The sequence below is a fragment of the Cervus elaphus genome, chromosome 7, assembly GCF_910594005.1.
Source record: "Cervus elaphus chromosome 7, mCerEla1.1, whole genome shotgun sequence".
Classification (NCBI taxonomy): Eukaryota; Metazoa; Chordata; class Mammalia; order Artiodactyla; family Cervidae; genus Cervus; species Cervus elaphus.
This window is the reverse complement of record NC_057821.1, coordinates 17,913,252-17,930,129: the sequence shown is the minus strand read 5'-3', so window position 1 is coordinate 17,930,129 and position 16,878 is coordinate 17,913,252. Positions and strand designations below refer to the sequence as shown.

Sequence of the window (16,878 nt, the reverse complement as noted above, 5' to 3'; positions counted from 1 at the left end):
GAAACAACTACTGATTCTTACTCCTTGACAGCTGAACTCCTCTTGCTCCAGGGCTTTTGTTATAACAAAACTTTCAACCCCTACCAGTCCACTGATAACTGCACATATCTCCCACTGGTCCTCATCTACTCATACTGGAGGGATACGTGTGTGCAACATTTGACATTCATTCACAAAAAAATATTTATTGAGTACCATGTGCCAGAAATTGAGCAAGACACTGGAAGCATACATAGTCCTGGGTCCTGCCTTCCCAGGGTCACAGACTAATGGGGTAGACAGAGCCTAGATTGTGGTGGGAAAGGTGGGCAGGAAGTTGGCAGACCTATTTTTCCTCATTTGATTCAGCACTCAGGAAGGGAAAACATAGCTATCATAGGTTGCACTCCCTTTACCCCCAGCACAGGATGCTATAGGAGGGAGTGCCTGGGGCCAATAGCCTGGTTCTAAATAGGTGAGAGGGAAAGCTGAGGTAGGCAGGAATTAGTGAAGTGAAGATATTGGAGAAGCAAGTTCCCAGAAAAGAGGTAGCATCTGCAAAGGCTCTAATGCAGGAAAGAACTTGGCAGATTTAAGAAGCTCATTTAGTATAATTACAGAAATTGAGGCAACAGGAGAAATGGCTTAGAAGACTGGAAAATCCTAGAGCCAAGTTAAAAATTTTATCTTGAGGGACTTCCCAGGTGGTCCAGTGGTTGAGAATCCACCTGTCAGTGCAGGGGACACAAGTTTGATCACCGGTCTAGGAAGATCCCACATACTGCAGGGCAGCTGAGCCCACGCACCACAGCTACTGAAGCCTGCATGCCTACAGCCTGTGCTCTGCAACAAGAGAAGCCACCACAATGAGAAGCCTGTGCACCACAATGAAGAGTACCCCCTCAATGCCACAACTACAGAAGCCCTGCTCATAGCAACGAAGACCCAATACTGCCAAAAATACATTAATTAAAACAATACTTTATCTTGAAGGTGCTAAGAAGACATGGAAAAGTTTTAATGACATTTCCCTGCCTCTTGTATCTCAACCCATTAGTTACCTGGATAGGTCCTCATCTTCAGGTACAGAGATGCTGTGCAGACAAGTGTAGTATCCTTTCAGACTGAAACACATCGATAGCTTAGCAGAAACCATCCTTAGGAGCATCAGGTAGGAAAAGTATGAACTCAACAGTCAGAATGCTTGAAGGTCTATAATGTATAATGTTGAACACATTTCTTAACCTCTCCAAGCCACTTTCCTTTTCTTTATAGTTGGTAATGTAACATTGAAATCCCTCATCACGTTGTTGGATCAGAAATAACAAGTACAGTGCCTGTGATTGGCATTCCATAGGTGTTAGCTGCCACTATTTTAGCAATGCTCCCTTGCTAACACAAATTTCAAACCCTCTTGGAGAATGGAATCACAAAATAATATATCATCAAATTGTGAAGAAACCTTAAAGATGTCTGTATATGATGCTTGGATTCTTTCTGTAACACTGATGAACAGTTGGTATGTTCTCCAGCATTACTTGTAACATCCAAAGACAGGAAGCTCACTACTGTCTGAAGCAGCCACTCCATGCTTGACTCTATTAGCAGGTTCTTTTCTTGGACTGAATCCAAATCTGCTTCCCTATGGCTTCTATTCAGGGGTTTCAGTAGTAGACTCAGTAGTAGTAACACCTCTTCCCTGTGACAGTCCGCTAGGTGTTGGAGGTCATTATCTCCATTTACCACTCACTTAGAGTTGAAAAGCTTGTTTCTTCATCTAACAACAACAATAAAAGGGTCAATTAATTGAGAAAACAATTATAAAACATATATATACCTAACAATACAACATAAAGTGTTAATAGGCAACTTTAATAGTAGTAGTAGTAGTTGTTCAGTTGCTTAGTCATGTCCGACTCTGTGATTCCATGGACTGCAGCATACCAGGCTTCTCTGTCCTTCCGGGAAATAGAGCAAACTGTTTCCCGGAGTTTGCTCAAACTCATGTTCCATTAAGTTGGTGATGCCATCCAATCATCTCATCCTCTGTCGTCCCCTTCTCTTGCCTTCAATCTTTCCCAGCATCAAGGTCTTTTCCAGTGAGTCAGCTCTTCCCATCAGGTGGCCAAAGTACTAGAGTTTCAGCTTCAGCATCAGTCCTTCCAATGAATATGCAAGGTTGATTTCCTTTAGGATTGACTGGTTTGAGCGCCTTGTAGTCCAAGACACTCTCAAGAGTTTTATCCAGTGGCCCAGTTCAAAAGCATCAGTTCAGCACTCAGCCGCCTTTGTGGTCCAACTCTCACATCCATACATGACTACTGGAAAAACCATAGCTTTGACTGTATGGACCTTTGTCGGCAAAGTAATGTCTCTGCTTTTTAATATGCTGTCTAGGTTGGTCATAGCTTTTCTTCCAAGGAGCAAGTGTCTTTTAATTTTGTGGCGGCAGTCACTGTCCACAGTGATTTTGGAGCCCAAGAAAATAGTCCGTCACTGTTTCCATTGTTTCCCCATCTATGTCTTGAAGTGATGGGACCAGATGCCATGGTCTTTGTTTTTTAAACATTGAGTTTTAAGCCAGTCTTTTCACTTTCCTAGTAGTAGTGTACTAGTAATAATAACTATTATTTGCTGAGCACCCCCACTAAACTTGGTACTATAGATACACTCATAAGTAAGTCTCAACCTGTCAACTGAAGAAAGTTAGAAAAGTAAACAAGTGTAACACAACATTACAGATACTATGACAGGAATGTGCAGGAAAAAGCAGGGGGCAATTAGGGGAATAGTCATCTTGATAGAAGAGGGGCCTGCCTCTTAGATGATACAAACTATACCCTCTCAGTTGAGTAGGTAATACACTCAACTGGACTTATTTGTGGTATTTGTTAAAATATTTCAGAGGCTTTAGTCACACAAAGTATTCAAAACAACCACTGTCAGTAACTGCAAATGCATTCTTACAAGAGATGTTATTTTTCCCTGTTAATATTCTTTACAAAGACTCTTGGGTTAGAGTCAGAATAATGGAAGCCAGGCAAAGAAGAAGAGTGGAATACTGTGATTTGCTGTACCTGTACATGGATGGCAAATACTTGGAAAGGAGTATTTGAAAATATTTGAAAGACTAGACTTGGCTAGTCTTTCATAAGCACTGAAATAGAAAAGGTGAGGCATAGTATATTTGTTGTGGCCATTCAATATAGGAAGGCCACAGAAGATGGGGAGCAGTAAAGGACCTGCCCACTGACTCCTTGCAAGTTGTATGAAAGCAGCGTGGTATTTACAGTTCAATGCTTATTTCTCTGTGTGGAGCCCTATACTGGATGCCAGGGTAAAGATAACCCAACCAGGAGGCTGAGGTATGGGCACAAGGTGACCCAATGCAGAAAGAGGTAAGGAACCTTAGAAAAGGATTATTTGATGTGCCCTGGAAATTCTGAGGACAGATCCTTGGACTGATGAAGTTAGCCTTCCTTATGGAGGCAGCATCTCCAGGAATAAAACAATGAAGTCCTCCCAAACTCCTAATGTGGGACTTTGTTCAGAGAGCCATAGAGTGCAAAAGGCAGTGAACCTCAAACTGCCTTTTTGAAGAAGAAACATGTGAAAGAGGCAGAAACATGACAGTAAAATATCAGTGGAGAGTAATTTTTCAAGTTTATTGAAGAATCCTTTCAAGAAACAATTACATAACTAAGGATCTTGAATATTCCCCCAAACAAGAAATGATGAGAAAGCATAGAAAAGTTTATTTCACAATGTGTAAGCCTTCCACCTTTAGAAGTCACTGAGGAGGATAAAACAAGTGTTAGAAGCAGAAAGTACTCACAGAGACAAATGAGGGAACAGGAGTGTTGAATAGAAGAAGTTCAGACACCAGTCATATCCCCATTGCCCAGATGAAGGGACTGAAGTTCAGACACATTCTCCAACTCCTAAGACACAAATAGGACTCCTTTTCCCCCAACAGGGCAGCTGCAGCCCAGTGATGGGTTTAGCACACATGCCCCCTTCAGCCTTTTCTGAACTGACTTGACAAAACAGAGGCATTTACTCCCCAAAACTCTAAATGATATTTCATCAGGGGACTGTCTCCTCAGCTGGGGCCCTGGTGCAAAGTAATCTCTCTTCTGCCCCTCATTTGCTGAACTGACTTTTTTTTTAAGTAGTTCCCTTCAGGCATTATTATTAAGACGTTATCCACATACCATAAATGTCACCCTTTTAAAGTGTACAAACCCTTAGTACATTCACAAGATATTTAGTATATTCACAAGATATCACCACTGTCTAATGCCAGATCATTTTTATTTCCCCGTAAAGAGACCTGGTCCTCACTAGTAGATACTTCCAACTGTCCCTCCCCTAAACCCCTGGGAACAACTAATCTACTTTCTGTCTTTATGGATTTTCCTATTCTGGATGTTTCATATAAATGAAATCATGTAATACATGGTGTTATGTGTCCAGCTTCTTAACAATGTTTTTATGGTTCACTCATGTTGTAGCTTGAATCAGTACTTCATTTCTTTCTTTCTTTTTTTTTTTTTTGGTCTGGCTTTTTTTCCCCCCCATTTATTTTTATTAGTTGGAGGCTAATTACTTTACAATATTGTAGTGGTTTTTGCCATACATTGACATGAATCAGCCATGGATTTACATGTGTTCCCCATCCCGATCCCCCCTCCCGCCTCCCTCTCCATCTCATCCCTCTGGGTCTTCCCAGTGCACCAGCCCTGAGCACTTGTCTCATGCATCCAACCTGGGCTGGTGATCTGTTTCACCCTTGATAGTATACTTGTTTCAATGCTATTCTCTCAGAACATCCCACCCTCGTCTTCTCCCACAGAGTCTAAAAGTCTGTTCTGTACATTTGTGTCTCTTTTTCTGTTTTGCATATAGGGTTATCGTTACCATCTTTTTAAATTCCATATATATGCGTTAGTATACTGTATTGGTGTTTATCTTCCTGGCTTACTTCACTGTGTATAATGGGCTCCAGTTTCATCCATCTCATTAGAACTGATTCAAATGAATTCTTTTTAATGGCTGAGTAATATTCCATGGTGTATATGTACCACAGCTTCCTTATCCATTCGTCTGCTGATGGGCATCTAGGTTGCTTCCATGTCCTGGCTATTATAAACAGTGCTGCAATGAACATTGGGGTGCATGTGTCTCTTTCAGATCTGGTTTCCTTCGTGTGTATGCAGGAGTGGGATTGCTAGGTAGTACTTAATTTCTTTTATGGCAAAAGAATAGTCTATCATAGAGTGTGTTTTGTTTATCCATTTATCAGTTGATTGACTTTGGGTTTTTCTACCTTTTGGCTATTGTGAACAGCAGTACTATGAATATTCATGTTCAAGTTTTTGTGTCGACAAATGCTTTTTGTGTTTGTGTAGTCAGTTGCACCTAGGGCTGCAATTGCTGGGTCATAAAAGTTACGACCAACCTAGATAGCATATTAAAAAGCAGAGACATTACTTTGCCAACAAAGATCTGTCTAGTCAAGGCTATGGTTTTTCCAGTGGTCATGTATGGATGTGAGAATTGGACTGTGAAGAAAGCTGAGCACCAAAAAATTGATGCTTTTGAACTGTGGTGTTGGGGAAGACTCTTGAGAGTCCCTTGGACTGCAAGGAGATCCATCCAGTCCTTCCTAAAGGAGATAAGTCCTGAGTGTTCATTGGAAGGACTGATGCTGAAGCTGAAACTCCAATACTTTGGCCACCTCATGCGAAGAGTTGACTCATTGGAAAAGACCCTGATGCTGGGAGGGATTGGGGGCAGGAGGAGAAGGGGACGACAGAGGATGAGATGGCTGGACGGCATCACCGATTCGATGGATATGAGTTTGAGTACGGGAGTTGGTGATGGACAGGGAGGCCTGGCGTGCTGCAATTCATGGGGTTGCAAAGAGTCGGACACGACTGAGCGACTGAACTGAACTGATGATAACTCTTGAGTTTAACTTTTTGAAGAATTGCCCGACTATTTTTCAAAGGGCTACACATTTTACATTCCCATCAACATTATATGAGGGGTCCAGTTTTGCCACATCCTCACTAACACTCATTTTTTTATGATAGCCATTTAGTAGGTATAAAAAAGTATCTCCTTGTGGTACTGATTTTCATTTCCCTAATGACAAACGATGTAGAGCATCATTTCATGTGTTGTTAACCTTTGTATATCTTCTTTGGAAAAATGTCTATTCAAATTCTTTTCCCAGTTTTCCCAGTTTTTAATTGGGTTGTCTTTTTATTGTTAGGTCATAAAAGTCCTTTATTTCTGATTACAAGATCCTCATCAGATATATGTTTGCAAATACTTTCTCTCATTTTGTGGGTTTATATTTCTTTGAACTGTCCTTTGAAGCATTGCTGGACTACTTTTAACAAATACTAAAACATCTTAAACTAAATTAGGAATATGTAATTGTTGTTTGAATTATACTTTTAAATTTAATAAGCATTATAATTTTCTGAGCAAGCCATGTTTTGACCATGTTTTGGGGCTTCCGGACTAAGTTTTGAATTCATTATGGGATCTATCATAATAATAGTTATCACTTTATAGCATTTAGGTACCAGGCAGGTGCTGTTTGAGCACTTTGCACGTATTAACTTATGTAATTCTCACCACAATCCTATGAGGGAGAAATTTATTTCACTACTCATTGTACAGATAAGAATGGAGGCAGGTGCTCACTTTGGCAGCACATACACTAAAATTGGAACCATACAGAGATTAGTATGGCCCCTGTGCAAGGATGACACGCAAATTGGAGAACCATTCCGTATTTTTACAAATTTAAAGAGTAGCACTGAAACATTTACATTACCATATGTAAAATTAGATAGCCAGTGGAAATTTGCTGTATGAGGCAGGGATTCAAATCCGGTGCTCTGTGATAGCTCAGAGGTGTGGGATGGGGTGGGAGGTTGTTGGGGGAGGTTCAAGAGGGAGGGGGCATATGTGTACCTACGGCTGATTCATGGTGATTTATGGCAGCAACTAACACAATATTGTAAAGCAATTATCTTCCAATTTTTAAAAAAAAAGAATGGAGGCAGAGGAAAGTTAAGTAATTTGCCTGAAGGAAAGTTAAGTTGAGTAATTTGCTCAACAGAGATGACCTCCGGATTCCGTTCTTAACCATCTGCTACTGATGAGGCGAAATTAAACCATTTAAAAAAATGCCTACCTCCTCACTTCGGGGAAATAATAGTGTTTTCCTGGCGTCTACACTGTGAACAGTTTTCCCCTCTTTACCAAGCCAGAAACTAGTGCCACCTTTCCAGGCGTCCTCATTACTCCGTCCCCTCCCAGTCTAGCCTCAGGGCCTTCTCTCCTGTCCACTGGTCCGAGACAGTTGTTGGAAGTTGCGTTCCCCAGTTGGAGTGGGTCTAAATTTCTGTCCGCCGGTTGGAACCAAGCAGCAGCAGATCCCGCCCTAAGAGGCTCAGGGCCAAGCCGTGGGCGGGGCCAGCAGAGGGGGCGGGAACTGGGCCCCGGCTGACTTGCCTCTACACTGTACGGCGCTTGCAGCTCAGAGCGGAGCCATGAGCTGGACCTGCCCGCGTTGTCAGCAACCCGTTTTCTTTGGTGAGGCCTGGGTGGAGAAAGGGGAGAAGACGGGGCAAGTGAGAACTACTGGGTTCCCTGAGGACGCAAGGAGCTGGCAACTAGTTCCGGGCCCTCTTTCCACCTGTTGGGTGCAGGGCACTCGGGCGGGATGGAGCTGGCCTCCCGGAGACACTCCCCCTCGCCTCTAGGAGCCAGGGTGGGCGGGAACAAGAGGGGAAAGGAGGGCGCCTTCTGCTTGGCCTGGCTCCCCTCTGCACGATTCCACCTTGTCCTCCGCAGCAGAGAAAGTGAGCTCCCTGGGCAAGAACTGGCACCCATTCTGCCTGAAATGTGAGCACTGCCACAGCGTCCTGTCCCCAGGAGGGCATGCAGAGGTGAGACCTAGCTAGGGCGCACAGCTCTGTGTCTGTCACTATCCCTGAGATACCACCCCCCACCCCCCCCACCCCGACCCCCGGTTTCAGCACCATCTGCCCACCAAAGGCAGCCTCAGCAGCCAACTCCCAAGATCACCTACCCAATAGGCACCATACGAGCCAGGATTGGGGGAGCCTGAATTGTGCTGATAGATCCGTGCCTTGTGGGGTAGGGTTGGGAAACAGCTGTGCTTCCTGACGTGCTCTTTCCCTTTTTCTCTGGCCACTGTGGCAATTCTGGCATGCCAGCTCACCCCTCACTCCTCCCATTCCCTCCAGTCCAGGCCAGTAGACAGTCACACCTGGCAGCCTGTCTTGGGGAAAATCCTGTGGGGCACAGGAGAGGCCCTGTTGGGCCCTAAGCAGTCCTCTTCCCTCTGCTTGTACCTAGCACAACGGAAGGCCATATTGCCACAAACCATGCTATGGGGCTCTCTTTGGACCCAGAGGTAAGTACCAGTCTGGGAAGGGCCAGGGGATAGCAGAACCCTCTGTGTGGCTGGGAGCTGGAGACTCAAGCCTGACCTCCCCTCTTCTCTCTGCAGGGGTGAACATTGGTGGTGTGGGCTCCTACCTCTACAAACCTCCCATTCCCACACCTGCCAGCACCACTCACCTTAGCCCCAGCAGCTTCAGCCCCCCCAGGCCCAGGACTGGCCTCCCTCAGGGCAAGAAAAGTAAGTGAGATTGGGCCCCAGACAAGGAATTCCTCCTGACCCTTCCCCAGAATGGAACAGGAGGTGGGACCAGGTGGCAGTACCCCGCCTAGTCCTCCGCTCCCTCTTCACACGCCTACAACCTTGTTCACGGCAAAGTCTTCTCCTTGGCTCCTTTTCTGATATTTCCTCATGTCAGCTGCTGAGTAAGAGGTAAATTGGGCAGATGGCATTATCACCCCCACTTTACAGGTGAGGAAACTGGTCTGTAGAGGGCAAGTGAACTTGTGCAGTCATGCAGCTAATCAGAGGCAAAGCTGGCCTAGAACTCAGGCCTCTCCCAGTTCAGGGCCATGGAAGGAATAACCTAGTGTGAGGGGTCACTGAGATGGGCCAGCCCCTCACATTCTTTCATTCCTCTCCGTCCCTGTTCCTTCATCCCCTGAGTGGACAGTGACACTGTGCTCCCCAACACCTGACACCCCTGCCCTGGCCAGCTCCTGTATCAGCTCAGGTTTCCTGAGGATTGGGTTGCTGACAGAGTTGGACTGGTGGACACCTGAGCCCCTGGGAGGATGAGAAGGAAGCAGGTGGTCCCTCCTGCAGACAGGGATGGGGCAGGAGATGGAGTCAGAGGGGACTCAGCTCTGCCTGAGAAAAGCAGGCTCATGTCCATGTGGTTGGGAGGCTGTGGGATGAGCCTGGCTTTTGGAAGAGGACAGTGCCATATACAAGCCAGGGCTGATGGGCCCTGATTAGGCCTGGCTCCCATCTTAGCCCTAGCTGGGGGCCTCTTCCTCTTAAAGGCCCTCCCCACATGAAGACATTCACTGGGGAGACCTCATTGTGCCCGGGCTGTGAGGAACCCGTCTATTTTGGTAAGTGACAACAGAAGGCTAACGGAGGGAGGTGGTGCCAGGCAAGTGGGTCTCCCTGCTCTGTCCCTGGAACTACCACCTCTCCTCTACCAGCTGAGACGGTGATGTCTTTGGGCAGAAATTGGCACCGACCCTGCCTGAGGTGCCAGCGGTGCCGGAAGACCCTGACTGCTGGGAGTCACGCTGAGGTGAGCAGGGCAGGGGTGGGTGACTATGCTGGAAGGGAGGCTGGAAAAGAGCCAAGCTGAGACGTCTCTCTTTCTCTCTGTGTCCCAGCATGACGGCGCCCCCTACTGCCACATTCCCTGCTATGGCTACCTGTTTGGCCCCAAAGGTGGGCAGCCCCACCCCAGACGCTGGGCCTGAAGTATGGCATGTGGGTCTGTGTGGACAACTTCCCCTGTGGTCAAACACACTGCAGGCCCCTCCCAGTTCCCTCCAGCCTTCAGCCCAGCGACCCCCAACCTCAAGGCCTTTGGTGATGGGGTTCTCTCCTTCAGGTGTGAACATTGGTGATGTGGGCTGCTACATCTATGACCCCGTGGAGATAAAATCTAAATGAAATACTCACAGGAGAGGTCACACTAACCCGGGTCTTCCATCAACCCCTCCATGGTCCAGTGGAAGCTACAGAATTTTCTAGTTCCATGACAGTGGGAGAAGGTGGGATTCTGGCGGCCTGGGCCTAGGCTCCATGGTAGACCAGAGTCTACACTTTCTCTGCCAACTCCTCCCTCTCCCATTCCTATCTGGCCAGGGGACACAGGCCCACCTCAATTGAAGGGTAGCCTCTTGGTCTTTCCAATCCCTTGACCCAGAAAATTCTGTAACTTCAAGGTACTCATAAAACTTGTGTTTATTTTTGCTTCTCCAATAAAACGTTGGCTCCCATGCCTTCAATTCTTCTTTAGACACGAGGCCTAGACAGTGGGTTGCAGGGTGGGGAGTGTAGGGGTGAGGGGGTGCATTAACCTGCAGAGTGCCTGGGAGGTAGCAAAGTCAGCCTCAGGAACAAAGAGCTCTGTTCTCCTGGTTCCCTGGCTCTGACACTGGGCAGGCCCAGCCCCACACAGTGGACAGCATGCCCAACAGCCCTACTGGTACCAGAAGTATCACAGGACAGTTATTTCTTTAGCACCATTTCTAGAAGAAGTACCTTAGCATCTCATTTGAGCATGAGAGGAGATAGATACTGTGGTGAGGTCTGCTAAGAGGCTTCATTATCCATTTGAGAGATAACCAGAAAGACCCAGAGAGGGAAAGTCACAAGCCCAAGGTCACCCAGAGATCAGTGACAAAGCTGGGACCAGAACCCAGGGCCAGACTCAGTGGCTTCTCATCCAGGGCTTATCCCACAGCTCCAGGGGCACCTCTATTTATAAAATCCTCCCAGCCATGAGAGGGGTGCCAGACTTCTCCAGCAGCCCACTGCATTCTGAGAAGCTGCTGTGTTACTAGAGGCCAAATAGTCAGGTTGGATGAGAACAGAGAGAGCAACTGCAGCCCCAGGCAGGGGGTTCGCTGTCCCCGCCCGAGTTCCAGGGTCTGCCCTTCTGTTCTCTCAGCCCCTGCTGCAGAACTTCTGTAGAGGGCCTGCCCTTGATACCACTCAGTCCTGAACCTGCTTCATGGGCATCTCTTCCTCCTGAAGACTGGATGGGGCACTGGGGAGGAAGGAGTCATGAGCAATGGTGGGCTTTAGCCTCTCAGCCAACCACCCCAGCCTGCCCCTGAGGGCTGGCCTAGGGCTTCCCCCAGCTCTTGACATGCAAACACATGCACTCCCACAAGTGACTCCCACACATGCCTGACACATCCCTGACATGTAGGCGTACCTGAGTGTGTGTACACATCCTCTTCTTCCCGGACACACACACAGGTATGGACTCATGGACACTTTTATACACACCTCAGGTCATGCTCCCATGCACACTCGCATACATGACACATGTGCTGACATGGCTCCCGCTCTGAATCTTATCTAAGATGTCAGGTACCTGGACACCCATACCCACATGCACGTGCTCACACAGACACAGTCCTGTGCACACACCTCTTCCTCTCCACATCTTGGATGGTCTCTGGCAACTGTGCCTGCTTTGTCTCTGGTAGCAGGAGGGCAGTGCAGGCAGCCAGCAGGGCGATCCCCCCATAAGCGAGCTTGGGCAGTGACAGCCATAGTCCGTCCAGCAAGGCTGCCAGTGGGGCCAAAGACCCCCCTAGCCGGCCCACCAGTGCAGTCAGCCCCATCCCCGTCTGTCTGTTCAGAGAGAGGGCAGAGGAGAGGGCTGGTACTTGAAATTACTTGCAGTCATGCCTCACGGGGCTCCCCTTCTGGGCTGGCAGGCCCTGGTGCCCCCTTCTCCCCAGACAGTAAGAAAACTGGGGCTTCTTTCAGGTGGTCTTCCCACCCACTCCCAAGCCCAGGGGCCCTCAAGCGAGCACCCACAGGAGGATGGGCCCCCGTTCTGATAGTACCAATCAGGTACTGCAGAAGGGAAAAAAAGAAGTCATTAGAAAGAGGATGGGGAGAGGGTGGTGTGAAAGGAAGAGGTCAGCAGCTGGAATAGACTCTGCCATGCTAGAGGAGACAGAGGGCTTTCTCAACATGCCAGCTGTCTGCCCATCTCCTCTCCACCTGTCAATAGCTACCTGAAAGAGCCTTATGTCCAGAGACAACCCCCCCAAGGGCAGCTCTGCTTGGGCTGTGGTGAGTAGGATGGGATGAGTTGGACAGATGGGGCCTTTTGCGACTGTTTTCTTTTAAAGGAGCCCCAGAGAAGTTGTCTGACTTTGCTCAGGGTCACTTAGTAAAGATTAAATGCCCCACCTCTTCCCAGATTTAGGCAAACCAGACGGCTCAGATTAGGTCTGTAAGGGATGGATGACAGCGACCGGGGTACAGTATACGCCTCTAGGATGTTAGTAAGAGATGTGACTAACAAGCCCTCCCTCCAGGTGGCTTGCCTGGGAGCCCTCACCTGAGCACGGTAGGGTACAACTCCGACGTGAACAGGTAGGCAGTGGTAAAGGCAGCTTCAGAAAAAGCTTTCCCCATCACTGCCAGGGCGGTGCTCCAGGACTTGATCTCTGGGGGGAAAGGGGTTCAGGCAGTGAGCAGGCCTTGCCGAATAACCGAGGTTCTCCAGGCTAGGAGGCGCAGTCTCGGGAGAGGGCGGGACTTAACTGGCCTTGAGTCGGGGCTTCCGGGATGGGGTGGGGCGGGTTCTCGGCCAGGGGGCGGGGCCTACGGGAATGGGCGGGGCTCACCGGGGGACACCAGTAGCCTGAAGCCCAAAGCGAGCGCGGCGCCAAGCAGCGTTCCAGCCATCGTGAGGCGGCGTCCCGCGTGGCGCACTGACAGATAGACCAGCAGCTTGGAGGGCAGCTCCACGGCCCCGAACACCAGCTGCGTCAGGTACACGTTCAGGCCCAGTCCCGACACGTCCAGGCTCACGCCGTAGTAAGAGAAGTTCACTCCAAACCTGAAGGGGTCGCGATGCCACTCAGGGGCCCTCCTTCGGGCCCCATTGTCCTCTCAGGAGCCTTAGGCCTTTTAGAGGTACCATCTCCCCCACCTTCGGAGCCCACTGCCCATGACCTTCCCAGTCTCCATAATCCCTTCTGAGTGTGCAGCACATGCCGGTGGCCCAAACAGCTGACCTAATCTTCACAACAACCCCGTGAGATGAACTAATGGCGTCCGGTCGTACAACAGAGGCACTGAGGCTCAAGGTGCTAAGTGATCTACCTGTCCAAGGGCTCACAGTAAGGAAGCGGCAGAGCTTGCGTTTGCCCCCGCGTATCTCTGACGCCGGCTCCATCCTGACCTTCCAGAGTCCAATCCCCCCAGAAACTGACCCTCCCTTCATCCTCAGTTAGTTTCACTTGTCCCGTGTCCTGTCACACTCAGCACCAGCTGGAGCCCGCCCCTCCCACACCCCGCCTGGCCAAGGTCAGGCTCCCTCCTCACCACACCACCATGCAGCACAGTGAGATGTATCTCAGCCGTGGTGTCCGGAACAGGTCTAAATACGAGGGTCTTCGGACCGTCCGCTCTGCGGCAGCCACTTTGTTCAGGGCCTGGTGGGGGAGGAGGAGGGTTTGTGATGCCAGAGTCGGCTGTGAGGCCTGAGCAAGGTACCTTGTTCTCCCTGGATCCCTATCCTTCTCTTCTGCAGTAGAGGGGGAGGCGATGCTGGTGGGAGCTGAGTAGGGTGGGCCCTGAGCAAAGGGTGTGGCCCACCAGGGCCAGTAGGACATCCTGAAGAGTTTGGGACATTCTACTGGGGTCCAGGAGCTTTCCTTGCACAGTGTGGACCCCAGGAAGGGCACCCTTGATGCAACCTGCTGACCCCCACGCTCACACACAAACATGTACTTGCACACACGCACATCATGCATTCACTCTCACCTCCCGGCTCAGGCTGTCCTCACCCGCAGGCTGTCCATTGAGCCTGGCACAGTGGAGCAGGTACGTGTGGGCCTCTTCCACACGGCCCTGGGTCAGAAGCCAGCGGGCAGATTCAGGCACCCACCTGGGGGACAGGAGGAGGCCCTTCAGTAAGAGTCACCGTCCTAAGCCACATCTCCCTCCTGGGCCCCCCTGTCAGCCTCCAGGCTCTTCCCCACACAGTCCTCTCAGCCTGGAACATGTTCCCTTCCCAAACCCTCCTCATCTAATGAATTATTCATCCGTTAAGGCCCAATTTCAAAGCCACCTCTGCCCACTCTTCTTTGCCCAGGCCTAGGTACCCCACAGCCTGAGATTCCCTGCTCTGCTCAACTGTATTGGTCTCACTCCCAAAACCTCAGCTCCCAGCACTAGTTATCACTTCTCCCACAGGTGACCAGGAGGGCATAGGATGAAAGAGACAGACACACAGACATACCCAGAGGGATAATCCAAAACCAGTTCATTTGGGGGAGGCAGTGAAATGCCCACCTCACCCAGCCTCTCACCCTCCTGTTTGGACTCCTGTGCTGGCTTTGCCCACACCCCCACTCCTCCAGGGCACCAACCTGTTTGAGCTTAGCTCTGTCTCTCCATCCCCATCTCTCCTGTCACTCTGTCTGTGCCTCTGAATCTGCCTTTCAGTCCTGGTCTCTCACTGTCTCTCAGAGATTCTGTCTCTGGCATTCCATCTCTGTCTATATTTTGTTGTCTCTCTCTCTGCTTCACATGCCTGATGCCATCCTCTTTATACTGATGTTTGTCTCTCTTTCTCTTGGTCACTGACTGTTTCTCCTCATCTCTCAGTTTCTCTTTCAAATCTCGTCCTTGCGTGTGTGCTCAGTTGCTCAGCCATGTCCGACTCTTTGCAACCCCATGGACTGTAGCCCACCAGGCTCCTCTATACATGGGATTCTCCAGGCAAGAATACTGTAGTGGGTTGCCATTTCCTCCTCCAGGGAATCTTCCTGACCCAGGGATCAAACCCACATCTCCTGCATTGGCAGGCGGATTCTCTACCTCTGAGACACCTGGGAAGTGATTCATTTTGTCTCTGGCTTCTGTATCTCCCACTCCCCAGCTGCCCACAAGTCTCACCAGAGAGTAAGGATGCCTGGGGCACAAGGCAGGGTGACAGTCAGTAGAAGCCATCGCCAATCCCGTATCAGGTAGCCGATCAGTGCCAACAGCATCACACCCCCTGTCCAGAAGGTGCTGCTCAGGACACCTGCCACGGTCCGGTGTCTCACGTCCAGCCACTCCAGTTCTGGGCCAGGGCAGGGGTTGGAGGCAGGAAGACAGTTAGCAAGGGCCAGATGGGCTCAGTCTCACCTTTGACCGCTGCTTCCTTCCGGTCCTCTAGGTCCTACCCATTCTTTGCGTGCCTTACCCAGTGGCATCACAATGATGGTGAAGCCAGCCAGAGCCATGCCAGTGAGGGTGCGAGTGATGGCAAACATGATGTAGCTGACCGAGGCTGCAGACGCCAGGCTCAGCACCAGGGAGCTCACGTAGGCCACCAGTAGCAGGCGGCGCCTCCCAAACCTGCACAGGGGTCACGCAGGGTCAGCACCCTGTGGACGGGAAGTCCCATACCACCGTTGGTGGAAGAGGGGTCCCCACCCCACTCCGTATCAGCCCCCTCTACCTCACCCCACCTGTCAGACAGGTATCCGTAGACCACGGCCCCCACCAGCACACCGGCGAAGAAGAAGGTGGAAGTGGCTTTGTTTAGGCCTTTCTGCTCACACACAAGGTCCCACTGCAGGAACAGGCAGGGAGGGGCCTCCTATGGGCAAAGGCCCCTTCCAGCTGTTACCACTCCCTCTTCTCCCAGACCCTGGGGCTTTCTGAGGTCAACTGTGCCATCCTGGTACCTCCATGTAAGATAATAAGTCCCCAACTATTCCCTCCAGCTTGGGGGGTGGAAAACTTTGCCCCCCACCCCAGTCCTGCAACCTCAGTTTTTTCCCATGGAAGGCCTTGACTATGACGACAAGAGTTCTGCTCCTTCCCAGACAGACTGTCCCCCACCTCCTCCTCCATCCTCCAGATGAATTATATAAATCCTAGACCTGGGGCCTGGAAAAAAGAAGGGAGAGAAGGAGTCCTCTATTGTTCTTCCACCTCTTACAACAGAAAAACCCTTCTCAAATCTCTGCCCCAGCTCCCTGGAGCCGACTTGCCCCTCCCTTGCCCTAATCACCTCCCAAGTGGTAATAGCAGCTCTCACATAGGGCCTTTACCACAAGCCAGGAACTAAGCTCAGTGCTTTAAAGTTATAGACCCCATCTACAGGTTGGTAAACGGAGACTCTCAAAGGTAAAGTAATGTATCTAATGCCCACATAGTAATCACCCAAGGCAATGGCAGACCCATCCACTCACATGTCCCCCAACCTCCCAGCTCGGGTACCTCAGTTGCAATGGTGGAGGAGAATTCCGAGTGGTTGTACTCCCAGCCCTGAGGACAGGGCACTGTGGAGGGCTCACCCTCTGGTTGCTCCCCAGGGTCCTGCCCCCCTTCCCACAACGTGCTGTTGGGGAGGGCCTGCGGATGGGTGAAGCGGAGGCAAGAGCTCAGCTTGCCGTCAGGCTCCCGGGGCAGGTGGGCCTCCAGCCACGCGTCCTGGTTACTGAAGTTGTCAGGGGCTCCAGGCAGGGCACAGCGGTGGGCCGGCACAGCAGCCAGGAAGATGGGCAGGAGGAAGTGCATGGGTAGCAGCACCCGGGGCAGGGCCAGCAGAGCCACATTCCGCAGCTGGAAGGGCCCAAAGCCGCCCACCTTGTCTAGCAGCTCCTCGAATCCCATGCTGCTTATCCACCAACCTTCTCCTGCGCGGACTCCCTCTATAATGCCTAACACAGCTCAAAGCACCCAGCACTTGAACCCTTGGA

The 16,878-nt window shown here is 50.1% G+C and overlaps 2 protein-coding genes and 1 non-coding gene across 11 annotated transcripts in view; 2 read left to right on the top strand and 1 right to left on the bottom strand.

The window, feature by feature from the left end:
* CRIP3 (cysteine rich protein 3) overlaps nucleotides 1-10,419 on the top strand; it is a 23,240-nt gene extending 12,821 nt beyond the window's left edge. The window contains exons 1-8 of one of the 8 annotated variants that reach the window (XM_043907536.1): nucleotides 6,983-7,596; nucleotides 7,858-7,952; nucleotides 8,386-8,443; nucleotides 8,540-8,671; nucleotides 9,457-9,528; nucleotides 9,622-9,716; nucleotides 9,805-9,862; nucleotides 10,029-10,419. In XM_043907536.1, coding sequence (XP_043763471.1) covers nucleotides 7,554-7,596; nucleotides 7,858-7,952; nucleotides 8,386-8,443; nucleotides 8,540-8,671; nucleotides 9,457-9,528; nucleotides 9,622-9,716; nucleotides 9,805-9,862; nucleotides 10,029-10,090 — 615 coding nt within the window. In that variant the 5' untranslated portion in view covers nucleotides 6,983-7,553 and the 3' untranslated portion in view covers nucleotides 10,091-10,419. Of the gene's footprint in view, nucleotides 1-6,982; nucleotides 7,597-7,857; nucleotides 7,953-8,385; nucleotides 8,444-8,539; nucleotides 8,672-9,427; nucleotides 9,529-9,621; nucleotides 9,717-9,804; nucleotides 9,863-10,028 lie in introns of those variants that run through there. The other 7 variants (XM_043907537.1, XM_043907538.1, XM_043907542.1 and 4 more) reach the window with 7 other exon arrangements.
* On the top strand, nucleotides 6,692-6,795 carry LOC122697872. Its single transcript, XR_006342204.1, has one exon. It is a non-coding gene; the product is annotated as a U6 spliceosomal RNA (small nuclear RNA).
* Nucleotides 10,367-16,878, bottom strand: SLC22A7 (solute carrier family 22 member 7). Of its 2 annotated transcripts, XM_043907535.1 has the most exons (11): nucleotides 16,766-16,814; nucleotides 16,397-16,531; nucleotides 15,640-15,743; nucleotides 15,372-15,526; nucleotides 15,080-15,248; nucleotides 13,943-14,066; nucleotides 13,502-13,611; nucleotides 12,799-13,013; nucleotides 12,510-12,618; nucleotides 11,582-11,788; nucleotides 10,367-11,192 (listed from the first exon to the last, which is right to left on the bottom strand). In XM_043907535.1, the coding sequence occupies exons 1-11, from the start codon at nucleotides 16,790-16,792 to the stop codon at nucleotides 11,138-11,140; spliced, it is 1,410 nt and encodes a 469-aa protein (XP_043763470.1). In that variant the 5' UTR covers nucleotides 16,793-16,814; the 3' UTR covers nucleotides 10,367-11,137. The 2 variants fall into 2 exon arrangements, with proteins under 2 accessions (XP_043763470.1, XP_043763469.1); XM_043907534.1 differs by having other exon boundaries at nucleotides 16,397-16,878.

Coding starts and splice junctions, on each gene's coding strand:
- SLC22A7 (XM_043907534.1), bottom strand. CDS start 16,792: ATGGGATTCGAGGAGCTGCTAGACAAGGTGGGCGGCTTTGGGCCCTTC. Junction 14,067..15,079: donor CCAGGCATCCTTACTCTCTG/GTGAGACTTGTG, acceptor CCTGTCCCCCAG/GTGGGTGCCTGAATCTGCCC. Junction 11,193..11,581: donor CAAGATGTGGAGAGGAAGAG/GTGTGTGCACAG, acceptor CTTCCTCCCCAG/TGCCCCATCCAGTCTTCAGG.